The following is a 27,067-nucleotide window of genomic DNA, read 5'->3' as shown; positions in this document are numbered from 1 at the left end:
CCGGTTGAACCGCAGGATTCGGGCCATCCCGGCGGAAAATCGACCCAGAACCAAGAAATCTGAAGCTCAAGCACTTGGCCGTACTATGGGCAGCCGAGATGGGGAATGCGATTTCTGCCATGCAGAATGGTAGAATCGCTGCTAATGGAACAATACAATACTGCTATAATTTATTCGGCCTCCTTGATATTACCATAAATAAGCATACCGTTGACTGATGAATACAAATATTGTCAATGAAGCTATTTAGAGATCGCATAATTAATTCAATCATCCTTGTCAACAGAGCTATGCAGAGATTACCTTATTAATACATCTGTTCTGTCAAAATATGAAGCTGTTCAGAGATCGATCACCTAATCCGTTTTTTTTTTTCGAAATATGAAATGAATTCCATAAGAAAGAGTATTTAATTCTGAGTATTACACTACTTTATGAAGTATTAATTGGAGCGATATTCATGGAGTAGTAATAGGCAGTTGAGAATAGTAGGTTCATAGAAGAATAAAGTCGGGAAAAGAGTAGTAAATCAGGTGATTCTCAATAGATCAGATGATCTCTGAATAGCTTTATGGTAATAGATCAGGTGATTAGATCAATGAAGCTACCATGTGGCTGAAATTATTCGAAGGCTGTGCTTTTTACAGTAGCGATACCATAATAAATGGCACTCGTGTTGAAAATAGGAAAGCCATGAGCTCTTTTAATTAGGTTAGACCGCTGTCCTAAGTCGAGAATATGCGGAATGAACTCCGTATTAATTTGTATAATACGAAGGCGGAAACTAAAGCGGTGGAAATAATATATATACAGCATTCCCCAGTTTGGCCCATTTCACTTGGCATCGTTTAATATCCCCTCGATTTTGAGGGATTTTATCACACTATCAGAAACGATGTAACCGCCAAGCAATTGGCCGGAGATTAACTCGGGTTTCCAACGAAACCATTCGACATACGTTGTAAGTCCTTCGGGATGCAATTTCCAATAAAGCCCGCCTCTTTATCTCTAGGAGTTCCTCTGCCTGGAACTCTCCAAATCCAGTGACAATTTCAAGCCTTTTTATTTGCAAGATGGCGGGGGTGATTTTTGTTCTACGATGGCTACTGCTTATCTGTCAGATCACTGGTATATGGGCAATTCATGCCCACCATTCTCATGAACACCTACACCAGCACTTCAATCGTCAGAATGTCGCCTCTGTCTCGGTCACTGTATCAAGTTCTTCTGCTGCTGCGTCGAGTTCCTCTCAATTTGGGAACTCTGATGCCGCCACCAAGGTTTCCGAGGCTCTGAGAGCATTGGCCGTTGTCAACAAGTTAAGAGTTGACAATGTAAAATTCAACAGATATTCCATGGCCAACGCAAAGGATGTGACTGGAGAAAGAATAAACGCACCACCCTTGGATTATTCAAGGGGAGCTGTCACTAGGCTCTCCGCCCTTCAAAATGCGTCTGAGTCTGAATTGTCCAAGGAAAAACGCCAAGAAAGCACCAACACCAATGATAGCTTTGCCTACACAATTCCTAAGGATCTCGCCGATGCAGCAAGAGCCTTAGCAGAGTCTGTTCGACCCACCGCTTCCACCGGCGAGGAGGAGGCTCTGGCTGCCAAGGTGCATGCTAAGTACAGGTCCAAGACAAACGATACCAACCGACCTCCCCAGCGGCTTCAACATCCAAATGGGCTTTTTGGTTATGTTGCGGACGAACAGACTGTGCTTCAATCGTCTGACTTGCAATCCGAAAATTCTACTCTTGTAAAGAGAGCTGCGAGTGGTTCTGATTATTGGTTGGCCAATCTGCAGCAAAATGCTGCCAGTCCATTCGCTCCATCTGGATATAAAGTAACCCACCTTTATCTGACTTCTACCTGTATCTAGCTAATGTTACTATTACCAGGTCTGGAGAAATGTGAAGGACTATGGTGCCAAGGGTGATGGTGTAACCGACGACACTGGTAAGATAGAAGCCGTCAATTACTCTCAGCATATAACTAACTGTTCGACTCTCTAAAGCCGCAATCAATAAAGCTATCTCCAGTGGAAATCGATGTGGAGCAAACTGTGGTTCAAGCACAATATTCCCGGCTATTTTATTCTTTCCTCCTGGAACATACCTCGTCAGCAGTCCGATCATCCAGTATTACAACACGCAATTCCTGGGAGATGTATGGTAGAACCTTTCGTTCTCTTATTATGAGCCATCCACTGATTCCAAACCATTTAGCCGACTAATTATCCAACAATTTTGGCTGCTGCGAGCTTTGTTGGCTTGGGCGTCATTACCTCTGACGTTTATGTCGGCGACCAAGAGCAATGGTAAGTACCAAGCCCCAACTGTGCGAATTTGTCTAACACCATATCAAGGTACTTGAACACAAACAACTTCCTTCGCAATGTCCGCAATTTCAAAATGGATATTACCCGTACAGACCCCGGTGCGTATGTATGTGCCATTCACTGGCAAGTTGCCCAAGGAACAACTCTTGAAAATATCGAGTTTTACATGTCGCAAGCGACCGGAAACACACAGCAGGTATGTAAGCTTCCATAATTCAAGTATTCCATTTACTGACTGTCAAGGGCATCTACATGGAAAACGGAAGTGGCGGTTTCATGAGCAATTTAACCTTCGTGGGTGGAAACTTCGGGTACGAGTTCACAAATTGCCAATGAGAAAAAGCTGATGTATTTATGCATGGATTATAGTGCCTATCTGGGTAACCAACAGTTTACAACCAGTCAACTTGTTTTCGTGAATTGCAAGACCGCAGTTCAGGTCCATTGGGACTGGGCGTGGACAATGCAAGATGTTGTCATAGAGTCATGTGGGAGCGGAATTGTTGTGACTGGTGGTGTGAGTGTTCCCGTTCAACAGATCTAAGACGAGTCATTGCTAATCTATATCAGGCAGGAGGTTTGGAAAGCACTGGTCAGGCAGTCGGTTCATACATCTTGGTGGACGCCATTATCGCCAACACACCTACCGGTATTCGCACATCGCTATACGCAGACAACTCAACGGCAGTTTTACTTCAAAACGTTGGGTTCTTTAACGTCAAAGATGCAATTGTTGCCGACACCCGCACCGAGCCTCTCCTAGCTGGAGGAAACGAAGTTCTTGTTCCTTCGTGGGGATTCGGTCTCTACCATGACGATACAGGACTTCATTTTGCCCAGCAAGAGCAATTGCAGGTTTTGAACCGCAAATCAATTCTGACTAGCGATAAATCTTATGTTAAAGGAACCGCTAACTTTTTCGCCCGCCGCCGTCCTCAATATCTTGATTTGGGAGGTGGCCAGGTTTTCGATGTCAAGGCCTATGGTGCGAAAGGCGACGGTGTCACGGATGACACAGCGGCCCTTAACAGTGTACTCTCTGCCGCTGCAAATATGTCTTCAATTGTTCACTTTCCTTACGGAGTTTATGTCATTAAAGATACTCTCCATGTTCCTCTTGGCTCCCGCATTATCGGGCAAGTTTGGCCGCAGATTATGGCGACTGGCAGCAAATTTGAAGACGCCGAGAATCCCCACGTCGCTGTGCAAGTGGGCAAAGAAGGGGATACCGGTATTCTCGAAATTCAAAACATGATGTTCACGGTATCTGGGCCCACGGCTGGTGCCGTACTCATGGAGTGGAATGTTCATGAGTCGACACAGGGCTCTGCAGGTCTCTGGGGTGAGTCTTTTCCTTACTGAGAATACCAACTGCGCGGACCATTTATGTTTTTGCATGAGATAACTAACAAAAACAGATTGTCACTTCCGCGTGGGCGGTGCGATCGGTTCTAAGCTCCAATCCGATAAATGCTCCAAAAAGGCATCATCCCTGAACAAGGATTGTATCGCTGCATCACTTCTGCTCCATGTCACAAAATCTGCTTCGGCTTATATAGAGAACCTCTGGGCCTGGGTTGCGGACCATGACCTTGATAAGGTTACCCAAGATCAAGTCGACATTTATGTGGCTCGCGGTATTCTGGTTGAGAGCCAGGGACCTACTTGGATGTACGGAACAGCCTCAGAACACAGCGTCTTCTACCAGTACCAGTTTTCTGGTGCCAAGAATCTGGTTATGGGAATGATACAGACCGAGTCTCCCTACTTCCAACCCACTCCGCCAATGCCAAAGCCTTTCGAACTGGGGAAATTCCCCAACGACCCGGACAGCAATGAGTGTAAGACATGTACAAGCTCATGGGCGGTACGGATGATTAACTCGGAATCAATCTATATGCTTGGTGCAGGTATGTTTTCTTTTTTTCGGTCTTAACTTAGGCTTTTGCTGACTTTCCTAGGCATCTATAGTTGGTTCAACTCATATTCCCAAGATTGTTTGGAAACAAACAACTGCCAAGAAAAGGCTTTCTACGTCGAGCAGAGTAGCGATATCTGGATCGTCAATCTTGTGACCAAGGCAATTGTCCAGTCTATCAGCCCACTCGGTGAGACTGCGATATTTGCGAAAGACGCGAGAAATGGATACCTATCATCCTTGCTTGGGTGGTTCCGCAAAGCAAAAGACATCGTTGGCCAGCGCAAGTTCACGGGGTTCTACTTTTACGATAAAACATATCAGCAAGAGTTTTTGTCACAATTGTCCCCCATTTGCCAAACAGCCATCACTAGGCTAATTGACTGCGACGATGAGGTTTATATGTTCCAAAAGCCTAGATGGAGACAAGGGTTTGACAACGACACTCTAAGCGATCTGGTTTGCAGTTCCAGTTGCGGGCAGTCTATAGAGACTTGGTTTCACCAAGTTACTACCAATTGTGGTAGCAATGAAGAGACTGGGGCTCCCTTCAACATGAAAGGTGGGGCGACTTGGGCAGGGTGGAATGAGACCTGTGCTAAGGACGCCACGAGTGGTAAATACTGTGGAGGTAAGCGTGCATCCCCCGCCCCCGTTTACTTGCGCTTGCACTTGATCGATCCTAACCATGAATACACATAGACGTAATCAATGGCTTCAACCCAGACCTGGATAGTATGCCAACTGCTGAACTTTGCTCATCATGCCATGTCGGCCGTTACCGAATGATGCAATCAACACCCTACTCCGCATACGACATCAACTTCCAATCCCAACTCAAATACATCAATTCAAAATGCAACCTCAATATTCCTACTGATATTCCCGATCCCCTGCAACCAACAATTGATCCATACAAGCCTGCAGACTCGTGCGTATCTGGCATCAAATACACAACCGTGGCCGGCGATACCTGTGACTCGATTGCTACCAAGTACAAAGTCTCCTCAGCCGCCCTGTTCATAGGACACGACAACTTGTTCGAATGCAAGGATATCCAAGTCGGCACAAAGCTGTGCATGCCAATCCAATGCGAGACCGTCTACACCATCAAAGGCGAGGACAGCTGTACATCCATCGAGAAGGCACAAGGCGTCGGATACAAGGATGGAACTACATTACGCAAATACAATCCATGGATCAACTACGATTGCTCTAATCTTCATATTGTCAGTGATGTCGCGTATGGTCATGTCATTTGCCTCACGCCGCAGTCTGGTGCTTCGAATGCCACTGCCCTGCCTTATGATCCAACGTCACCCGGTTCCGCTGATGGCTATGTCATTCCGCAAATCGAGCCCCCTAAAAACTCAACTGTTGCTGAAGGGACGACAACTCGTTGCGGCAAGTGGCATGTTGTCACAAATGAAGCGCTGCAAGAAACCTGCACTACGATATGCATACAGAGCAAGATTCCTTGGGGTTTATTCTTGGATGTGAACCCTTCTCTGGGTCCGGATAAATGCAGCGACCAGCTGGTTGCTGGGAATGCTTACTGTGTCGGGCCGACGTACAGCTGGGATGAGTTCTTTGATGATGCTGATACTGATTGAGTGAAAGGGTGAGCACTTGGGCAAGATGTTTAAGTCCAAAATCGGTAGTATTTTTTGTACAAATTCCCCTTGGATTGCCTCGGGGGTAGATAAACATTACAGATTTCCAGTCCAACATGTGGGAAATTGAGGGGTAGTAGGATATACCAGAGATAGTGAGATAATAAGAGTTCTTCGGTATTCATGATATTATAATAAGACTACGTACGGTTCGCTGACTGCATTCAACTGACTATTGATAGTACATTTATTATCTCTGGTTTATAGAGCCAAAGTTCGGATGTTACTATTAATAATTACGGCGGTTTGGCCGAGTGGTCTAAGGCGATTGACTAGAAATCAATTCTCTTCGGAGGCGCATGTTCGAATCATGCAGCCGTCGTGCTATATCTTTTTTTTGGACAATTTTTATGGATATAATTAACAGGATTTGCTTAATCCTAGATCTACCATTTTCTATCTCAGCTAGATGTCACTCAGCCCAGGGATCACGCCTGCGGACTGACCCGACATTGTACCTACTAGGTACTACTTTGTACGGGTATGCAATTGCGGCAGAACTCTTACATTGGTTAATATTGCCAGCCAGTATTTTCAGGCTTCAAGAAGGCGGTGAATAAATGGAACCACTGGACAAAGACGAACAGAGATCTTCTCCAAGCGCCCGGACAAGCCGAACAGTTGATGAAAAGGCGTTCGCGTCGATCGAGGGTAGTGTAAGCCCAATGACACTGTGCAACGAAGCATGTGCAAGCACAGAGGCCAAGTCGCGAGGTCTAAATATTGGAATAATCATGACGTTCTGCAATGCAGACCATTCAGCGATTAAACTGAATAGAACAGATACTACACTTGATCTAAGCCAGAGGCAAAGAGAGCTGAAGAAGAAAGAAAAGAAGAAGTTCTGGGGGCAGGGTCATCTTCTTATAGTTATCCTAAGGGAGGTAGGCTTCTGCCACTATTCACAAATGAGACAAACAACGACATAGGCTCGCTTAATTAAATCTGTAAATGGTAACGTGATGATGAGAACAGGAACGACGTCTCTTATTTCCGGCCGACTTGTTTCACAACCGTCATTCTTCGGTGTGATGCCATAATGTTTGTTTGTTCTGATATCAGCAAGAGGGCTACGGCACAATCTCCGCTAGACCACGGAGTACTTGAGGTATGTCTGCCGTTGAGCATACCCAATGAGAGACTTATGCCCTGGTGGAATATTTAGTCTCTTATTTGCATGTCAGCTGGCCTTTCCCCCCTGGCTGAATGATATTACCACGGCTAGTAATAGAATAATATAACATCCTACCTGAGCTTGGAAGCTTCCCCTCTTTATCTTGCCTTCAAGGGACCTGTTGAATATCAGATTCATCCTATGTGCCCAGAACGGGAGTCCCATATTTCCACTGTTCAGTTTTCATTGAAGCATTAAACCAGAAACAGCAGCGCCAACAGCATAGACGCCGCAGCACCGTTTATAGCTGCAAAGTGGATAGTTATTCTGCTTGTATTAGATGGTCACTCGCTTAGCCGTACACATGGGTGCTCCGGTGCGGTGATGCTGCCGAATAGGTTTGGTCACGTTTGGTTGACACTAAAGCTTACAGTCTGTGACGGTGATGATGTTCTGGCCGTGTCCCGGTACGGACCAATGTGGCTGGCTGGGCTGAAAACAAAATTGGAACTCGTACCCGAGCATCGGAAGGGCTCTTGCGTACCTCCGGGCTACGAGGTCAGCAAGAGCGCCGAGTAACTTATAAAAGTCGGCTTTTTACCCACGTCTTCAGATTAGATCTCAGTCGATATAGACTGGTTACAGTGAACAATACGAAGCAGAAAGACCGTTTAGGGGAGGGGCATATGCATTCAAATATATTCATTTTTATTTCCATTCAAAACGTTATATACCTTCCTAACCAAAAAGGCGTACTCCTTTTTCATAGTAATATACACTTATTCCTGATGCGTCACGCGCCCTACAGAGACCAGTTAGCATGTCCGTGGCACATATTCAAAGATGAAAAAGGAGAGAAAGGAAACATACACTCGGCCAATTCCTCCAAACTCATCTCTCGAATGCCGTTGACATTAGGAACGGTACCCTCCACGGCACCCTTAATATTTTCATAGGCACGCCCAAGCAGGCCCCTGTGGGGAACAACATGCGTGACTAACTTAGCCTCGAGCTTAATGACGCCAATCCGGGGATCTGAGGGTCCGCCATCGTGCACACCATCGCCCATATCGCCAATCCATGCTCTGAGTCCGGGCGAGTAGTGCTTCTTCACGATTTCGGGATCACCGATCACTGATGCAGTACCGGAGATGGAGGCCCAGGCTCCGCTGATAGGGTCGAGGAAGGACATATTTGTCTCTTTTGGGTGTACAGTAAGATCCATTGTCTTGCCGGAGAAGAGGTTTGTGTGGAAAATGAGGTCAACGCCGCCGTGCTCCTATTTTGGGTAATGGATTAGCATGATTGCCCTTGAATTGTGGTTATCTGTGGCTCTGCTCATACCGTTGCGGCTAGTGCCATACATCGTGAAGCCAAATAGTCACCCTCTGACTGCTTGGTTGTCAACATGCCAAATTTAACATCGGAGATAAATTTAACCAGCTCTTCGATCTTCTGAGGGAGAGGCGGGTCTTCTAAGCTCTGGGTCTTGTAGGGGTCCACGGGGTGGTTACCCGTCGTGGTGTTGATGGTGGCACCTGTAGTAGACATATCGTTTTATGTTCGAATAATGAAAGGGTGGAGGAAAGTAGAGATTGTTGGTGATGAACATAGAGGCGAGAGAACTTATATACATGTAGGGATTATGCGTAGTCGTCAACATGACGTCACCGATAAGATCCGGATTAGGGCTAGGATTCCCCGCAAGATGAGGTAGTCAACGCATCACACCATCTAGGAAGCTTGCTTTCAGAGATTATGTCTCCACAGCTTTGTCTGTGAGAATATGTCTCCTGATGTGTCTCCTGATGATGCATTACCGTCAGGGTCTAACTCGATTCTCCGCATCGAATATTCTGCGAAGCTCCATTACATCATCATGCTTATTGAAGATGCTGAAGACGCTTTTGTGTAGCGATCTTTTGTGAGCGTGTTGCTAGATTGCTTGGCGATTTGTTTCTTATGGCGACCGATGGTTCGTCTATACACCAATTCGTGGCTGATCGTCAATTGACACCCGAACTCAGTTGAATCATCACTCAATGAGTAGTCGTATAATGTCCTCTCAATCTGCTATCGAGGTACCAATTTCTGATGAGTTCAATTAACGATGTCTTCAAACCACACGCAAGGAAGCATAAGACAATGTCTCACCTCTGGGCAAAATGCCACAATAAGTTCAGCAGAACAGCCATAATGCCAATCACAAAGGCTATGCAACACAATATCAGCTCATGTCTTTATCAGACAGGAATAAGATAGAACCAAAGAGGGAACAAACCTTCATGTCCCCAGCTCTCTACTGCCTTGACAACTCTCCTTTTTGCCTGTGCCCTAACTTTGAACCAAGCGGGCACCGAATGCGGCGGGCAAGTCTGGCCATTGACAAGCAGACAACCATTCCCAACCTGACGACACTCAAGATGCCACCGACGGCGTTCCATAATGCCGCGTACACGCCCATTGCAAAAAGACTCGTCAGTACTGAACGAGCACTTCTCCATGGGGCATTCGAGTCCACACTTAAATCGCTCGACGAGCCAGGCAACTTTCAGGCGTACACCTGTGAAGACTGAGGAGTAGAAGTGACGGTTGCTGTGTTTGAGGGCTAGGGCGTCCGGATAGGAAAGGTAGGTGCTTATTTGGATATGGAGTTCCGAGGGGAGAGTCATTAGGTTAGCGCTGGTGGGCTGAGAACAAGGGTGTTGGGATGTCTCCATGTTTTTGGATATTTTCCGAGTTCTTTGCGGCTCAATTGTGTACATTCGACGTGGTGATATTGTTCATCTTATACATGCGGGTCGAAAACTGCTGCCTGAAAGTGAATCCACCGACACTGATTACTAGTTGGAGCTATTTACCCCGATGCAATCATCAAATGGTACTTGATTATTCCAAAACAGCTGCCTATTTTCAGCCTCCAAGAGGCCATGGATGTATATATAGTCTCATATGATTGAATGGGTGATGATAAGATCCTCCTACTTACCTACATCCTACATATTATCGTATTTAATAAGCACAAGTTGTAGATAATAACTATTTCTTTATGCTAGGACATCTTAATATAATAAACAGCCTTGGAACACTTGGAACAAAGACAAGCTGTGTGTTGAGCCACTTAAGTACTTCTGTTCCAACCTCACCTGCCCAATTAGGATCGCTTATGTAATATTCCATATCGGCCTCAAACCGACCTTCAACTTTTAAAGATCCGCCACTCACCAACCTCCACTACATCTCCCCAAAACAAATACCCACATCAACCACAGAGATGTCAGGACCAAACTCCTACGGCACCCCGGTGTCGGACACGGCCTTTCGCAAAACCTGGGACCGCGAAGAATACGCCAAAAAAGCCGCCGACGATGAAGCAAAGCGCAAAGCCGAAGGCAAAGCCCGCTACGAAGCGAAGCTACTGGGCAAGAAATACCACGCACCAGTCGACTACAGCTCGCTCGAGGATACCACAGCCCGCAATCAGCGCCTGGACGTCGCGTCCATGGTGGGCAAGACGATGATTGTGCCCGCAGGCTCGGGGATGGGCAAACGCGGCCTCGGCGCTGGATTTTACTGCAAGGACTGTGATCTTACCTACAAGGATAACTTGCAGCTTGTGGAGCACTTGAACAGCAAGCAGCATCTGATTGCGACGGGGCAGAGTGGCGAGGTGAAGAGGGCGAATGTTGAGGACGTGCGCTTGCGATTGAGGATGCTTTCGCATCGGAAGCGTCAGAGGGACGAGGAAGAGCGCAAGGCTTGGCAGCTTGATCTGGGGGTGCGGCTCAAGGAGCGGGAGGAGATTGATGCCAAAGAGAGGGAGGAGAAGAGGCGCAAGCGCACTGAGAAGCGGAAGAAGGAGAAGGTTAAGAAGGAGGATGATAGCTGGGAGGGCCGGTTGGGGATCATTTGTTGAGTGTTGTTCTCGGGCGCGCATTCTATTCTTGATACCCATGGTGTTTTGGCATATTTCCCAGGCTTTGTTTTACTGATCATGTTCTTCATGTGCAATAATGGCACTTTCAAAATTCAAATTGCGAGCTAAAGATCTAACAAGGGTTCCCCAACACCCAGCATAACGCCTAACATGCAAATCATATCATCCAAAAACATAGCGTACCTGTTGATTAGTCGATGCACTCGATAGCTTCGAGCCGTCGCATTGCTCGGCCACCTTCCTTCTCGAATTGGCTGACAAGTCGCTCGCATTCTCGCTTCAGTCGTTCTTCGCCATTCTTTGCGTTCCACGCGATCCATTCTTGGACTGTCATTTTCTTCTCTGGGCTAGTCAAGCTGGCTTTCGCGCCTCTGAACAGTCCGGATAAATCTGCGTTTTCCTTCTCGCTAGCCTCTCCAAACAGCACTTCATCAATATCCACCGGTGTCCATGGATGGCCAGAAGGTCCGAATCCACCATTGGCGTTGCGCTTAGATGGCGATGGGGTACTAACTGCCAGGGGGACTCGGAACTCAGGTTGCTTGGGTGTTGGTTGGACTGGTGCACGGGATGCTGAGGGCCGCGATGGCGGCCGGTTTTCTGCATCTGATGACTGGGGTGACGGCGAGGGAGTGTTTTGGTGGGCTGGAGGAAGTGGTGAAACGGCCCGGTTAGAGCGGTTTGAATTCCGTCGAGGCTCATGCACTTCGTGAGGGGAGATCTGGCTTTGGACTAAGGTCTCCGCAAGATGCTCTTCGTGTGGGATATCGCTATACCGTTTGGCAGTCTTTGGCGGTAGACTGGGTGTCTTAATATGAGATTGTGGCTCGGGAGATATTTGTTGTGGAGGGGAAGGGTTGACTATCTCAAGCTGGTCAGGCAAATCGTCTGTAGTCTCGAATTCATCGTCTTGTTCCTCGACTGACGGTTCGGCGCGATGTTCTTCGACTGAGGGTTGAAGAACAGGAGCTTGCTCCGCCTTTTTCTCGGATTTCTTGGACTTCTTCTCTTTCGTTGATGTGCCATCCTTCTTCTTGGAAATCTTCTTCGATTCAGCCTTGGCGATTGGTTCTTCGGGCTCCGGTGCATTCTCCGGCTCCTTGCTAATAATCTCGACGGAGACGAAGGAGTCATGACGCTCGGAATCATCCCGAACATCGGGACCCCTGAGCCCTAAGGATTCTCGAGGCTCTGGCGACTGTGCTTTTATCGTCTCCTCGGTCTTGGTTTTCTTTGTCCCCTTCTTCTTAGATCCTTTTGCCAGCTTGGTCTTTGGGGCTGGCGCCTCCGGTTCATCATCAACCGGTTCCACGTGGGGATCTGAACGGTCCTCGCGATCACTGACATCTTCTACTTGATTATGCACGGTCGCTTCGGGAATTCTAGCCACAGCCTTGGACTTTTTGCTCGATTTTGTCTTCTTCGACGCCCGTGGCTCTGCTGGCTCAGCCTCGATCTCAGGCTCGGGTTCGGCAGGTGTGGGGATATCAGCTTCGAGGCCTGCTTCGATTTCCGCTTCGATCTCGGAGTCACGAGGAGCTCGCGCCTTTGACGGGGCTTTTGATGCAACAGGAACATCGGAGACCTTGCGGGTCTTGGACGCTCTCTTTCTCGTGGGCTTGCGACCTCTCGTGGTTTCTTCTTCCGAAGTAGCTTCATCCACCGGCCTTGCGTCTGCCATTGCAGAGTCACTGTGTTCATAATTGTAGCTGCGAGTAATGCTGCTGCTGCGTGTTTTTGTGTCGCGTCTCTTCGCTGGAGGTTCTGCTGGCGGCTGCGATGGCTCTTTTTCCTCCATGGCAACTGGGTTTGGTTCATCCTTGATATCCTCACTGGTCCTCTTCTTTCCTTTGCCTGCACGTTTAGGTTTGACAGGCTCTGTTTGGGCGACTTCTTCAATTTCGGCGTCAATTTGGCTTTCCACCTCCGCTGGTTCTTCCTTCTTAGTCTTGGTCCCCTTTGATTTGCTCTTCGGTGCCTTCTTCGTAGATTTGGATTTTGTGCTGGATTGGGACATGATGCTTTGGCCCATCGGGTCATCTACTTCCATATCGGGCGCTTCGGATGCAACTGAACCAACGGACTGGGTTGAGAGCCGGGAGGATGCCTTGGAAACCCGAGGTTTCTTAGCACGAGCGGATTTGCTCTTCTTTCCTGGTGGCTGGGCGAAGACAAAGAATGAACAATCCGAGGAGCGGCGATAGTGTTCGTCACTGGGGTAAGTCAGCAATCGTCCAACTAAGAAAGAGCGATGGATACTCACAATGGGTCGTCTTTGGGCTCCCAACCGTCCAAAGACAACTTGCAATAGACACAACTGGCCAGGTCATTGCTCTCGTCTGTAGGGCAGAAATACCATCCGCCTTCTACCATCTGTCATTGTTGTGAGCCAAAATAATATGAATACGGTGAAGTCACGATTTACCTTCTCCGACTGGCATACCCAGCCCTTTTTCCCGTCATGAGGCCACACTGTACCAAATGTTGCCAGTCTCGCTTGCGTAATTCGGTCGCCCGTAGGGTCTTCAATCGAGGCGGGGTTGGAGCTACTCTGTTGGAGGTCCATCATGATGGCCCATCCGCAGTCGGGCGCATGCTTGAGATGCTCTGTGATGGGATTGTCGTCCTCCTCCCAGCCATCCAGCGCCCGGTGGCACTGGAAACATGTTGTGTTGTCGGGATTTGTCTCGTATGGTTTGTAGTAGAATCCAGCGTGTGCCAACTATAATCCCGCCAAGTCAATCATCTTAAACGGCGCGTGTAATCTCTTCGAAGAATGACATACCTCAGCTGGTGAAGGTCGCTGGTGCGGCCATGTAATCGCTTTGGGTGTTTTTGTGCCGGAAGATCTGCGTTTCTCCGGCTTCAGCACTAAATCGAAGCTGGCTAGGCGGGCCGCAAAGGTATCCATTTCAGAGCCCATGGCGAGATATCAGGGAGGTCAGATACAATTAGTACTAATGCTCAACATTTAAAGCAACCCTTCGTCGGGGAAGTAGGCGAATTTGTCGAAAGAGTCGTGGTTGTTGATCCTCCGCGTCTGTTTACTTTTGGTTGTTATGCATCCTTCGACACGCGTCCACGTGACCATGACTCAGCACCCGAATTAGAAGCGGAGAGGGACGGGGAGTACGTCAGAGCCGGAAATGTTGACGGGGGGCGTCCAAATTCATTTCACTTCAATTCACTCACTCATTTGCTTTATATGCGGGCTCGTTGACTTGACTTTATTAATTGCGCTACACCCCTCGATTCCTTTCGCCTCAACCCTAATCATGCCGGGAGTAACAGTATGTCTGATCCCCTACCGTACCCGATGATCCCGCTACAACTTATCTGTTAGATGGTTGCTTCCCGAGGAGCTAACCCCAGCTCTCTCTGGCGCCCTCGCACCCTTCGCCGCACCCTTCGCTCCTCCCGACGTATTGTTCCTTCTTCGACTCGCTTCCTGTCATTCAATTGCAATCCAATTACCCCCTACAATGGCCGGCCCTCGGCAAATACCAGCTCTTCGCATCTGCTATGCAAGGTGTTTACCAACAACTCATCCTCCTCCTACTTCTCGACGTCATCCTCTCTGCTGTTACCCGAGAACTGGGACGAAAATCCGAACTTGTCAATTACCAATTTCTCGGAACTTCCCTCTAAGGACTTCGGAGTCAACCAGCATATGGTCATAAACCAAGATTTCAAGGAGGCATTGCGAATGATCCTTTGGCAGTTCAGAGCACCAATTCGCTACGCATTTGCCTATGGATCGGGTGTCTTTCCGCAGACTGGCAGCGGGGTGCCATCCAGCTCACTGCACCCCTCGGCACCCTCGGCCATCCAAAATATGCAAAAGGGCTCCGGGAAGATGATTGACTTCATTTTCGGAGTGTCATACTCCCAGCATTGGCATGATATCAATCTACACCAGCATCGTGATCATTATTCTGCATTAGGCTCGCTGGGGTCGTACGTGGTCTCTCAGGTACAGGACCGCTTTGGCGCGGGTGTCTACTTCCATCCTTATATCACCGTGAACGGGACAATGATCAAATATGGTGTGGTGAACCTAGATACGTTATGTCGAGACCTCACCCAGTGGGACACCATGTATCTCGCCGGTCGTCTGCAGAAGCCCGTCAAGATCTTGCGTGACCACCCGAAGGTGCGATTGGCCAACCAAATGAACTTGCTGTCTGCTTTGCGTGTTGCACTGCTATTACTGCCAGAGAGATTCAGTGAATTCGAGTTATATACCACAATCGCAGGTATGAGCTACATGGGAGATCTACGCATGAGCCTCCCCGCCGAGGACCCCGGCAAGGTGCGAAAGATTGTTTCAGGACAAATGGCGAACTTCCGCCGGCTTTACGCACCGCTCATCGAAAATTTGCCCAATGTCACTTTCCAGGACCCCCGCTGCAGCAACGAGGATTGGATCGATGACCCGAACGCCATCTTAGCCATGGCGCAAGATATGGACCCCGTGATGCGTGGTAACATGGTTCGTCGTCTGCCTGAAGCTTTCCGGCAAAAGTTGTACTTCCAGTACCAGTCTCGCTTTGGCATCCCCCGGGCCGATTTCAATAAGTTGATGCAGGAGAGCAAGGATTCGGACGAGGTTCTTCGCCGGCCTGAAGGCGGTTCGTTTGAGCGACGGATTGCTGGAGATGATGATCTTCAGGAGGAGGTCTCCAAGACCATTGAGAAGACAATCCGCTGGCCAAGTACTGTCCAGACGATCAAGGCACCGTTCACGGCAGGCCTTAGTAAGAGTTGGACTTACCTTATGGAGAAACGCGAGAAGCACAAGCACTCTCAGATGGCAGCCCCTTCAGCACCCGAACCCCCCGCTGTGGTGAAAAAGCCCGCCGAAGCACCGAAGACATTGGAGCCGAAGGAGACAAAGGCAGAATAGGCGACTCGAGTATATTTGACCAAAAGCCCTAAGTTGCAGACATGTGGCATATGGAGGCGTTGTGGATTTTTGTGACCCATATATCAAAATCATCAATGATGTATCTGGTATCTGTGCATCAGCAGGGAATTTTTATTGGACCCGATACATACGGACTACATAGAGCCTTTCATTTGTCTAAACTATACAGATTCAATTTATTTTTTTATTTTTTTTCTTCTTTCTAATTCGCCCGACCCGTCTGCCTGACTTTTCAGTATTTTGTCTTACTAATCAAGCATCAATTCAATTTTGCCAGACTTAATTCTGCACTTTTGAATTCTGGTTTTACATAGTCAAAAAAACCTTACGTTTTGATCAGAAAAAAACGTGTATTTTATCTCATGCCTATATCCTTGAATCTATTTATGATGATAGAGCGGTCTTTGGAGTAGTTGTTGCAGTAGTTGTTGACGATGAAGTAGCTGATGTGATAAACGTGACTTAGTTTTGTTAGTGGTTTATATACAAATTGTAGGTATCTACCGTCTTGCTAGGGAGTTCGACACTAAGGCGGTGTGGAAGGCGGTAAGCCGAATCACAAAAAATAGGCCGGGGGGGTCGCATTGGTCAAAGGGGGGTCCCTTTAACAATCCCAGATATTTCGCTGGCCTTGCCCTACTTTGAAGCCTCGGAGTACTGATTCCTCATCTCGTTGCTCAGCTAGCTGCCGTATGCCGCTTAAAATAAATCATTATTCTATGCCCTTCCCTTGCAAATCATGCAAAACCCGGTACGCTCGCTTCCGCCTTAGGAAGGCACGATTCCTACGGGGAAGGAACCAACGACCCTTGATCGTAACAGAAGTTACTCAGCTGGCATCCCCTCCTATCAAGTAGACCATACCCCTCGTACACCCACAGCAGTTAAATTAGGCTTTCATCACCGAGGCACCGCAATATAATTCCTAGCCAAGCTCATCTGTACTTTTTTACAACCCACCCATCACTCATCACCGATCATAAATCTCTCGAAATTCTTCTGCATTCTACTTCTGGTCAGGTATTGTAGCTCACTATTATGAGGCCATTTCTGTTAATCCCAGACCCCCCCCCTTTCGTGTGTCTTACTGATTGGACCTTTGCGAGGACTTAGAACGATGGCTCAAGCCCAGAAACAGCCAACTGCTCGTCAACTCGCAAAAATCGATGATTTCTATATCCCAGCAGACGAGGAGGATTGGAATGACCTTGTCAGCCACAAAGCCGGCTTGAGAAATGAAACTATCCATACCATCCCAGCCGACTGGATTGCGTCCGCCTCGGAGGCCACCGAGGTCCAATCTGCGATGATCCGCTCGTACTCGCGCCCAATATACCCTGTCGCGTCTTTCAATGACAAATACCACCAATTTGGGTTCACCACTGAAGCTTTAGACACAGCTGCGGGTATCCTCGCTGCCTCGGCTGAATGGTCCCGATACATGCATCTCCTCGATACAAATGATTCAATCGACGATATCGGGGAGACTAGTACTATGTGGCCAGGGTCTTTCTCTACCGCAAGAAGATTACAAGAGCAAACGATAACTGTCCACGGTATTCGTGACGATATGCAAATGGGCCAACTTCCTGATGCCGAGGACGAGGCAATACCGAATGCCGCCGCCATCATCCTTCTTCAAAGTATCTCTCAACTTGTCCACTCAAAGCTAGAGTGGGTGATTAACCGCGTGCACTTCGGGAGTCAATTCCACCAGACCAAGTCTACCGCGTATACGGATGGCGCATTACGGTCAAAGAATACGATTGGTATCTTCGCCATCGTAGAAGTAAAGAGGAGAATGCGCCAAGTAAACACCGACGCTATCCTTACGCAAGAGGCATGTGAAGTCGCGGGGTGGTCGATGAGCTGCCACGGGCAGATGGCCCACTTCAACGAGCAGTAAGTCTAACAGTCTTTGGATATTCGACGTCCAATAAGTGGCTTCAAAGAGCTTGAATAACCAATGACGCCTATCTTCTAGCTTCCTATTGATTTCACAAGACCGACATGAGCTTTTCATCACGTTCGTGCCCTTCGATAAAGGATACGAAGAGTGTTTGAGCAATGGACAAAACACTGACGCATTCCTCGTCATGAGAACATTCGGTCCCTTCGACACAGGGTCAGTCAATGATATGCATGAGTTCGGTAGGGTTGTTCTCGCAGCCATCCTCATTGTCATGCCAGTAGCCTGAAGCCACTCAGCCTTGCTTGTCGTCTACTTCGCGAAATAAAAACCAACTGTCGTGATTATATTCTTCACTTTCTATCTTATTCTTACAGATGGTGTAAGAGACTTTGAGCAAATCAATTCAATTCCAAGTAAAGACTTATTGATATGTGAACTAGCGACTGAGTTTAGGAATAGCCAAGGTGTCTTTGGTTCTTGCCGCGTGACTTAGGACCAGATGTAGATATTAATCCCCTGTCACCGTTGCAGCGTAATAAAAGGCTCCATTGGAAGTTTGGTTACTGGGTAGCTCCCTCCGATGGCTCTGGCTCTGTACCTGCCACGACTCGTGGGCGCATTTTGCGGAACATCTTCCGAATGGTTCCTCCTTTCGCGGTGTTTACCTTCTCGGCTGTTCGTGAAGTCTACTTCATTGTCAGCGTGCTTCCCAAGTCGATTATATCTGGAGCACAAACCTTTGAAATATCCGTAGGAACTGTGGGTCCTCTAGGATCTCCGACCAGGTCACCAGCCATAAATCCAAGCAGAATATTCATGCTCTTGTTAGCGACTTGGTTTGTCGAGAAATCAAGAAGCTGGGTCTTCTTGACGACTAGCTCTTGCTGGCTAGAATGGGCTTCGAGTACTCGAGCTTTCATTCTTCCAAAAATCGTGATAGCCATAACCTATGTTGTTAACATATATTAGCTTGCATGAAAGATAAGTATATAGATCTTAAATCCATACTCACAGGAATAGTGTTATATTCTAAACATTCCTCTCCCTCAAGACGCGTGATCATGGCTGCGGTAAGGGTCATCATTTCTGCGCGAGATAGCTCTTCGCTGGGTTCTTCTTGAATCAAAATAATGATTAGAGTATGCGGTTTTCCAGGATATAACAGTTTCTTCGGCACAAAGGCAGATGCCGGTGCCCATCGCATTGATCCCCAGATAGCCGAGTAAAATCTTTCGGCAAAAACAGATGGTACAATAGTTCCACTATAAAGCGAACGTGAGTTAGTATCCCAATCGTATCGCAAAGGCGGTAGATTTCTTACCTCTTCAGCCATTTGGATATTTGCCTAAGGTTAGGTGGAACTCTGCTATCTCCTTCAGGGTAGAACTCTCGGCGGAACTGGAAAAACATCCGCTCCAAACCCAAATAGACATACCAGACCTGGGCATGAAAGCTCTGGACTAGTGGGTTGTCTTTGACGTTCTCCCATCCGTCGGTGATTGCCCTTAGATCGCCCTCACATTCGACATCAGTAATACGAACAGGGGCCACCCACGTTGCACCTCGAGGCTCGAAGAAAATCGGGGTGGAGAGATCGGAGTTTGGGGGCTGAAGATGTTTCCCATCATCATCTAGCTCAAGCAATCGGTAATCAATACCAAGAGACTTGTAGGAGGTGGGGTTGATTTGGGCAGAGCTGTAGATTTCGACCCGCTTATAAATCGCGTCGATAGCGGCAATGACTTCACTGCGAGCCTGTAAGTAGGCTGCGGCCCGTTGGCGCTCACGATGCCTCAATGTGGAGAAGTCAGGGGGCATTTCGATTAGACGAGGGTATATTAAAAGCAAAATGGACAAATGGATGTTAGTTGATGAGTTGAGAAATCGTTCGGTGGGTTACAAATGTTTAGGGTAAACAATGGACAATGAACAATGAATGACCGAATATGGCCCGGAACCTTGGTTTTTATTATGGTCTAGGTATCTCTCTCCCAATTAGGTAAGTATGAGACCGCTCCTCAAACTGGTTGTACTTTATCAATGCTGATTTGTGCTCCTGCTATTCTTCATCCTCTCATTCTTTATTTTTGAGACCGTTGTTTGCCTCAGGTAGGTATGACCTTACTCCCCCACCTGCACTTCCTTTCTCTCTCAGAATACCAAACCAACGCCAGACAAAATTGTGGTATCAAGCTGCAAAAGATATCAACCAGCTGCTACTACGCCACAGTAATGATGAAATCTCGGTTGAGATTATTGAAACAGACCTGTTCAATGGAATATATTAGAATATGACTTTTTCAAATGCTTCTTGTAGTCCTCTACTCCCCAACCACGCCTCCAGTGCTTGCATATCACCCCGATTGGCCCGCTGACCACCTCGCTCTCCGAGCGAGTCCGTAATTTCCTCCATCCCCGAAAACACTCTCTGGACACCTTCTGTCTCTCGAAACCTCTCACTGACTTTTTTCTGATAGCTAGGGATATCACCCCAGGAATGTGTCTTGATGAAACTCATATAAGAGTCGATATCAGGCGAAGCACCCTCAAGACACAATACGCCCGGCTTGCCCGCCAGCACAAAGCCTGTCAGAGCATATCCCGGCGCGAGGTTGACCATGTCATCCCTCTTTTTACGGGTTGACAGGGATGGAAAATAGAACCAGACTCGGACAGTTGGCCCCCTGTATGTGTCTTCTGGGGCCACGGTCTGAGACTGCTTGCTTTCAAGAAAGCGGCTGGCTTCTGCCTGGATATATTCGAATGCCTCTAGAGCATCATCGCCTTGCGGTATTGAGGCAGTAAGTCCAGCAACTTCGGCTCTGGACATCCATTCTGGTTGTCGAAGTGAATAGCCCAATGACGGTGATTGGTCCAGTGTCTCTGGATTATCACATTGCAGTGGCACGGAAATGTTGACTTGTATTGTTCTGTCTCCGTCTGCAATTGGTAGGCAGACGGTGAGAGAGAGGCTTGAGGGAATTCTGGGAGGTGTGAAGGTCGGATTCTCGCACCAGTCGCGGAGTTTCTCAACACACTGCGTTGTGGATTCGGGGATTTCCAGCTCGCCCGGGGACGGGAACATCGCCATTAGGAGGTCAATCGTGGACAATTGAGATTCCATGATATCCACCGGTAAAATTGACGGTCCTTTTAGGGCCATTTCGTTCATTACGAACGCTAGAGCCACCAATATCAAAGGACCTGCATAAAACCCAGTGAGAGGAATTTTGATTTGAGCTGATAAAATCGGAAATGTGCGGAATAAGCAATTGGGTGTCTAGCTTGTAGGCGTTGGTATAAATGTGCTAAAAGGAGCAAGGTGAGATAAAAAAATTGGACGCTTGATTTCTTGAGCACATTTGTTTTTTTGACTTCCTTCACCCAGTTGAGGTCTCAAAATTGCCTATCTTGGAGGCAGGGCCGACCTCGGCCCCGGGGCCGGAGATCATGCTTATGTAATCATAGATTGATCATTAAAGATCTGAAAGAATCGGACATGATCGTTCACTTATGCGGCCTTCTCATATTTTTGTGGAGGTCTTCTTTCCAGATTTCCCCTCTATAGCGTTGGAAGCTGCTCGCCTACCTGATGGATGTTCCGAGGTATGTACCGATTAGGCTTTGGGCTAGACCCGATTTGGGAGCGGCTCTTGTCATCCGGATACTATGTATTCATCTGGGCGTCCGTTTATATGCCATATTCTCTTTCTTTTCCAGTCTTCTTCTCCTTACTCCTTGACTTTTCGAAACTGTCAGCATGATCAGGCAGGGTGCTCGCAATATGTTTGAAGAGACAAGGTTGGTGCCTGACGCACACTACGCAAAAGCCCCAGCTCATGGAAAAGAACAACTACGCATACTCCATTATGGCACCCGATCTTTCAATATCGCCGTCTTTGTGGATATAATAATAGCCGAATATCGTCTCCGAGAAATCGTCCAACAAGAAAAATCCCTAAAGCGCAAAGTTCGGGTTATAGAAAAGATAGCAGCCGACAAATATGGAGATAAAGCAGCACAATATTATAATCAGGAGCTTACAATTCTACTACGGCAATATAGCGAGGCCGAGTACAAGCTTTACCTTGCCGAAATAATGCTTCCTATTGGCCCATCAAACGGTCGTATGATACCTACGAAAAGATACAACTTGGTATCTCCGGAAAGAACTAGTCGAAAATTGCATGAAGAGAGGTGGCTGTTGTAGTCGAGACTGTGGATGCTGTCATGATCGCCACGAAAGAACAGAAAGAAACAAAGGCATTGGACACTGTACGCCAACGTGTGATTGTTGTTCAAGGGAACGAGGCTTCAACTATACTGCGAGAGAGAGACAAGGCTTTGTCGAGGATTTCAAAAAGAAACAGTATGACAATAACCCGGCTTGTGTCATCCAGATGGTGGAGGCTTTCTTTTTACTGCCAGTGGTGGGAAAACCCCAGGTGAAAACGCAGGGCCAACCTCAGCCCGGCCAGGGTGGTAATAAGCGGTTGTGGAAGCGAATTTTCAGAAAGACTTGAATGGCAGAACGACAATACTTATTGCTTGATTGTATCTTCATGCGCCTAACGCTGCTTGCTTCTTGCTTCAGAGCCTTGCTGCTGAGAGAAAGAGTAGCTTGGTAATTGTTTACATGCACTGTTGTTATACCGAGTTCTCATACCATGTCCTATCCTGTAGGATCTCGAAGGGCATTGACCAATGTCTGTTTCACTGACTGACCACCTCTTGTCACCTAAAAAGAATTAAAGATATAGTTCATATGAATATCTTTTCCCCCAAACATGCTGAAACCAACAAAAGCACCTACCCCGCGTTGTGTTCTCAGCAGTGAAAATATATTCAGAAGACATTGTAGTAGAACCGTAATGTCTGTAATACCATTGGACTTGTAAAGATATGTAAATGTGGAATCTCATAAGAACCTTGGAAGATATACACGCATAGATCGGCATTTGACTCATAGAGTTCCGATAAAACCACCCACCTGAGCACCCCACCAACTTTTGCTCAACGTCTCACACTCCTCCCAAGGTCACCACAATGGCTTCAAAATCTCCGTTTAATTTGGCCACATGCGCCCGGCCTAATATCCTGGCATTGCAGCCCTACCGATGCGCCAGAGAGTATGCTGCCCTTTCCAAATTACCGGTATCGGTGAGCTAAATGAGTCAGTGACTACAAAGATGATGGGACGAACGTCCTCCTCGACGCCAACGAGAATGCCTTCGGGCCTGGTCTTGCCCTGAGCAGCAAGGGAGAATTGCAGTCCTCCCAGGCTGGCAATGCCACGGGAGCCTTCAATCCGGAGATTGACTTTCTCGGCCTGAACCGTTACCCCGATCCGTGAGTGAAATTCTACTGTCGAATCTCATTCAGACCAATTTGGCTAACAATATGTGTCACCAGTCACCAGATTGAGTTGAAGCAGCTCTTCTGCAACCTCCGCAATACCCACCACCACACCCCGAAGACCCTCCTCCCCGAGCACATGTTCTGCGGCGTTGGCTCAGACGAAGCAATTGACGCACTACTACGCTGCTTCTGCGTTCCCGGCAAAGACAAGATCCTCACATGTCCCCCGACCTACGGAATGTACAGCGTTAGCGCACAGGTAAACGACCTCGAGATCGTCAAGGTACCACTAGATGCTACAAACGGGTTCCATCTACAAGCCGATAAAGTCAACGAGGCCCTATCAGCCGACCCATCAATCAAGCTGGCCTACATCTGCTCGCCGGGCAATCCGACCGCGAACCTGATCCGCAAAGAGGACATCCGTAAGGTACTCGAACACCCGACCTGGAATGGTATCGTGGTGGTCGACGAGGCATACATTGACTTTGCGCCCGAAGGCTCCAGCTTGGCAGAGTGGGTGACCGAATGGCCCAACCTAGTCGTCATGCAGACTCTCAGCAAGGCATTCGGTCTGGCTGGTATCCGCCTCGGCGTGGCCTACGCCAGCCCGGAGGTCGCACGTCTGCTCAACAGCCTCAAAGCGCCTTATAACATCTCCAGCCCGACAAGCGCGCTCGCCTCCGCGGCACTCACAGGGCCAAATATGGCAGTGATGCACAGTTTCCGCTCGCAGATCATCGCTCAACGCGATCGTTTGCTCCGCGAACTACCGGCGATCCCCGGTGTGGGGCAATTCCTTGGCGGTAGCGATGCGAACTTCTTGCTCGTGGAGATCCTGGACGCCGAGGGCCGACCGAGTAACGTGACTGCGCTTGCGGCTTACGAGGCTATGGCGGAGAAGCGTGGTGTAGTGGTCCGCTTCCGTGGGAAAGAGCTTGGGTGTGAGGGCTGTCTCCGTATCACCGTCGGTACGGAGGCGGAGGTTACCAAGTTCCTACAGGAGTTGCGGACCGTATTGGGTGGGCTGCGTGCTGGGTCGGGAATCGAGTCGGTTCGCGATGAAGCAAAGCGGGAAGATTCGGCGTCCGCTGTGGTTGGATGAGGGTTGCGCGATTAATTTAGAGGTAAGGTTTTGGGAGATAACATTCCCCGACGGAGCAGGGCCGGAGGTAGATAATCGTGAGATTCCGTGGAATACAGAAGTCCAGGGCGAACTCTCCAGAGCTCCTCGCTTATCGGGGACATTGTGCCTTTTATACCCTGTCGATGCAACGTAGGACTGCATCTATCAAAGTGGTAATCGTCCACGTGTACACCGTAACTATAGCAGATCGCCCTCATTGGAGGAATATTGTATGCCAGGGTCAACAATGTCATGCTAAAGAGGATTATTCTATTCTTTGTTCGATGTATTCACCCAGATCTATCAGGTCGTTGAAAAAGTATGAATCTCCCAGATTAGCCAGTCGAACCTCACTGGCTGTTTATACGGAGGCTTCGCTTATCTTGTCATCCTTGATATTTCCCCTCTTCCACTTGGCCTTGAGTCGACAAGGTTTGGCGACTTATTATTAATTGCCCCTATCTCCCTCGACCGTTATATCGTACCTGAGAACATCTCTCTTCCATCTCAAGATCGTCACTTTCCATCCCTAGTCTCCGCAATTCGCCCCATAACCAGCTAAAACATCCCCACACTTTCCCACGTGCGAGCAATGTAAAAGCACATTCTGAATCGCTTTCTGCGAGACTGCTGTTTTCGCATCATGGCCTCCATGGCCTCCAGCGCCATGTCGCTAGTCGCGCGTGGCATTTATTCCGAGAATCTGCCGGCCATACAGAGCAGATCTGAGATCAATCCGACGCTCATGATGAGCTGGTGGGCTACCATATTCTCCTTGGTGATCATCGTCGTGCGCCTATGTGGTCGTTATATTCGCGTCGAGCGCTTTTTCACCGAGGACAAGGTCATGATGATCAGCGTCATTCCCTTGCTGATTCGCATGGTCCTCGTGCATTTCGTTCTCATCTTGGGGACCAACAATACCACCACCATCGGCTTGACAGAGAAGGAGATCGCGAATCGAGAGCTGGGCAGTAAGCTGGTTCTTGCTGCGCGTATCTTCTACGCCGTCTTGTAAGACACCCTTGTCTTCACCTTGGATTAGTTCAAAATGACTCACAACCACGACTATAGCATCTGGACGACCAAAGTGACCATGTGCGAATTTCTAAAGCGAGTCACAGGGCTTGCCTGGCGCCGATCGACAACTTTCTTCCTCCGCTTCATCTCCTACTTCCTTGTCTCAACCCTAATAGCCGTGGTCATCGCAACCCTGGCCGAATGCCAGCCTTTCTACCACTACTGGCAGGTCGTCCCAGATCCGGGCCCAACCTGCCGCGCCGGCTACGTGAACCTAATAACAATGGGTTCCTGCGACGTGCTGACCGACCTCCTCCTCGTGGCTATCCCAATCCCAATAATCCTCATGGCGCAAATGCCTCTAAAGCGCAGACTCACCCTATCCAGCCTATTCTGCCTATCTCTGATATTGGTCGCCGTAACCTCCTACCGCGTCTCTTCTGTAATTGACAATGACGGCGCCCAATCATACCGTTCCCTTCTCGCCTCCCTCGAAATTCTCGCCGCAACAGCAGTCGCCAACGTCCTCGTCATAGGCTCCTTCGTCCGCGACCGCGGCGTCAAGAAACTCAAATACAAGCGCGCCCAAGGCTCAGCCTCCGTCTCAGAAAGCATGGACAAATCCTTCCTCCGCAGAAACACCGTCATGCAAAACCAATGGGGCTCAGACTCCGAGCTCGCAACCGGCCTCTGCATCCGTCTAGACCCAGACATCTACACAATCCCCGACACCCCAGACACAACTCGTCTCCCCAGACCAGCGCCCATCACCCCACCAGCCGCACGAACCGGCGCCCTCGATCCAGCATGGTCGTTCACGACAACCCGTCGCTCGGACGACGACCACGCCTCGACAACAGACAGTCTCGAGCGCAAAGTCTCGCCGCACGAGTACCTGCGCACAAACCAGTCCCCGCGCCAAAGCGTGCCCTCAGACACGCCGCGCCGCGTGTCGTTCTCCGATGTCGGCGGTTTGCTGACAAGAGCCCTGCCGGAGTCTGGGCCGGAGCATGTGCGCGCCCAGACGTGCTTGTCCTCGCCCGTGGAGCCTGTGCAGCGCCGGCGAGGCGGCGGCAGCCGTGCCTTTTTAGAGGATTTGGGGATCTTCAGTCCGTCGCGTGCTATCTTCGGGCATCGCTCGCCGCTTCCTGGGCCGGCGGACCTGCCGTTTCCCGCCTCGGCTTTTGGGAATCGGTCGGTTGCGATGCCCGGTTCTTCGGATTCCACGCTTGACACTGATGTCGAGCTTCATGATGTTGGGGGGTTGTTATCGCGAAATGATCGGTAACTACTTCCAATATTGATGTGATGTGATGTGACATGATGTGACGGCTGTTTTCCTTTTCTTTTTTTCTTTTTCTGGACATTTTCGGCTGAGGCTTGTTGTCTCCTGTACATGCAATATTTGACTGGAGTCTCTTCTTTTGGGGTTTGGGAGACTATGTACACATCTCGTACCCCCTCTATACCTTCTGCTTACTGCTTCCTGTTCTCTTTTTATTCCCCCTCATGCGATTATTAGCGTTGGTGTTGGTGTTATCTCCCGACATCCGTTGGATACTTCCAACGGCTTGGACATAACTGGCACTCTTTCTCTTTGGAGTCTTGCGAATAATGTACCCATACATAACTACATACTACCTACATTTACATACATTCACGACAGATACGACTGACAAGTATTTGGAAGTTAATTCAATATCATATCACATGATAATGTACAACTCTGATCAGAGTATG

General features: G+C 48.5%; 10 protein-coding genes across 10 annotated transcripts; 6 read left to right on the top strand and 4 right to left on the bottom strand.

Moving 5' to 3' along the window:
• Positions 1-1,073: 1,073 nt before the first annotated feature.
• Positions 1,074-5,873, top strand: LCP9604111_5944 (CAZyme family GH55; the record flags this gene model as incomplete). Its single annotated transcript, XM_039073810.1, has 11 exons — positions 1,074-1,847; positions 1,903-1,960; positions 2,019-2,170; positions 2,230-2,321; positions 2,370-2,538; positions 2,586-2,653; positions 2,712-2,859; positions 2,913-3,684; positions 3,761-4,252; positions 4,304-4,891; positions 4,963-5,873. 11 exons carry the CDS (start codon positions 1,074-1,076, stop codon positions 5,871-5,873), a joined length of 4,224 nt encoding a protein of 1,407 aa, XP_038927979.1.
• A 1,953-nt stretch (positions 5,874-7,826) lies between these two features.
• Positions 7,827-8,598, bottom strand: LCP9604111_5943 (blue light-inducible protein Bli-3; the record flags this gene model as incomplete). Its single annotated transcript, XM_039073809.1, has 3 exons — positions 7,827-7,849; positions 7,918-8,326; positions 8,392-8,598. The coding sequence occupies 3 exons, from the start codon at positions 8,596-8,598 to the stop codon at positions 7,827-7,829; spliced, it is 639 nt and encodes a 212-aa protein (XP_038927978.1).
• Positions 8,599-10,321: 1,723 nt separating this feature from the next.
• Positions 10,322-10,963, top strand: LCP9604111_5942 (U4/U6-U5 snRNP complex subunit SNU23; the record flags this gene model as incomplete). Its single annotated transcript, XM_039073808.1, has 1 exon — positions 10,322-10,963. One exon carries the CDS (start codon positions 10,322-10,324, stop codon positions 10,961-10,963), a length of 642 nt encoding a protein of 213 aa, XP_038927977.1.
• A 211-nt stretch (positions 10,964-11,174) lies between these two features.
• Positions 11,175-13,907, bottom strand: LCP9604111_5941 (baculoviral IAP repeat-containing protein; the record flags this gene model as incomplete). The annotated part of the gene is made up of 4 exons (XM_039073807.1): positions 11,175-13,197; positions 13,248-13,357; positions 13,410-13,706; positions 13,770-13,907. The coding sequence occupies 4 exons, from the start codon at positions 13,905-13,907 to the stop codon at positions 11,175-11,177; spliced, it is 2,568 nt and encodes an 855-aa protein (XP_038927976.1).
• A 352-nt stretch (positions 13,908-14,259) lies between these two features.
• Positions 14,260-15,890, top strand: LCP9604111_5940 (phosphatidate cytidylyltransferase; the record flags this gene model as incomplete). The annotated part of the gene is made up of 2 exons (XM_039073806.1): positions 14,260-14,274; positions 14,328-15,890. The coding sequence occupies 2 exons, from the start codon at positions 14,260-14,262 to the stop codon at positions 15,888-15,890; spliced, it is 1,578 nt and encodes a 525-aa protein (XP_038927975.1).
• A 1,138-nt stretch (positions 15,891-17,028) lies between these two features.
• LCP9604111_5939 (uncharacterized protein) lies at positions 17,029-18,109 on the top strand (the record flags this gene model as incomplete). The annotated part of the gene is made up of 2 exons (XM_039073804.1): positions 17,029-17,813; positions 17,896-18,109. The coding sequence occupies 2 exons, from the start codon at positions 17,029-17,031 to the stop codon at positions 18,107-18,109; spliced, it is 999 nt and encodes a 332-aa protein (XP_038927974.1).
• A 274-nt stretch (positions 18,110-18,383) lies between these two features.
• On the bottom strand, positions 18,384-19,641 carry LCP9604111_5938 (uncharacterized protein; the record flags this gene model as incomplete). The annotated part of the gene is made up of 4 exons (XM_039073803.1): positions 18,384-18,509; positions 18,561-18,770; positions 18,836-19,085; positions 19,145-19,641. 4 exons carry the CDS (start codon positions 19,639-19,641, stop codon positions 18,384-18,386), a joined length of 1,083 nt encoding a protein of 360 aa, XP_038927973.1.
• A 466-nt stretch (positions 19,642-20,107) lies between these two features.
• Positions 20,108-20,947, bottom strand: LCP9604111_5937 (DUF1115 domain protein; the record flags this gene model as incomplete). The annotated part of the gene is made up of 1 exon (XM_039073802.1): positions 20,108-20,947. The coding sequence occupies one exon, from the start codon at positions 20,945-20,947 to the stop codon at positions 20,108-20,110; it is 840 nt and encodes a 279-aa protein (XP_038927972.1).
• A 1,922-nt stretch (positions 20,948-22,869) lies between these two features.
• LCP9604111_5936 (histidinol-phosphate transaminase) lies at positions 22,870-24,286 on the top strand (the record flags this gene model as incomplete). Its single annotated transcript, XM_039073801.1, has 3 exons — positions 22,870-22,952; positions 23,002-23,172; positions 23,236-24,286. The coding sequence occupies 3 exons, from the start codon at positions 22,870-22,872 to the stop codon at positions 24,284-24,286; spliced, it is 1,305 nt and encodes a 434-aa protein (XP_038927971.1).
• A 664-nt stretch (positions 24,287-24,950) lies between these two features.
• Positions 24,951-26,615, top strand: LCP9604111_5935 (putative integral membrane protein Pth11-like; the record flags this gene model as incomplete). Its single annotated transcript, XM_039073800.1, has 2 exons — positions 24,951-25,321; positions 25,382-26,615. The coding sequence occupies 2 exons, from the start codon at positions 24,951-24,953 to the stop codon at positions 26,613-26,615; spliced, it is 1,605 nt and encodes a 534-aa protein (XP_038927970.1).
• Between the last annotated feature and the right edge of the window lie 452 nt (positions 26,616-27,067).

This window comes from Penicillium roqueforti (assembly GCF_015533775.1).
Source record: "Penicillium roqueforti strain LCP96 04111 chromosome Unknown scaffold_15, whole genome shotgun sequence".
Taxonomy (NCBI): domain Eukaryota; kingdom Fungi; phylum Ascomycota; class Eurotiomycetes; order Eurotiales; family Aspergillaceae; genus Penicillium; species Penicillium roqueforti.
Note: the sequence above shows the minus strand (reverse complement) of the source record. Positions and strands in the feature narration are given on the sequence as shown.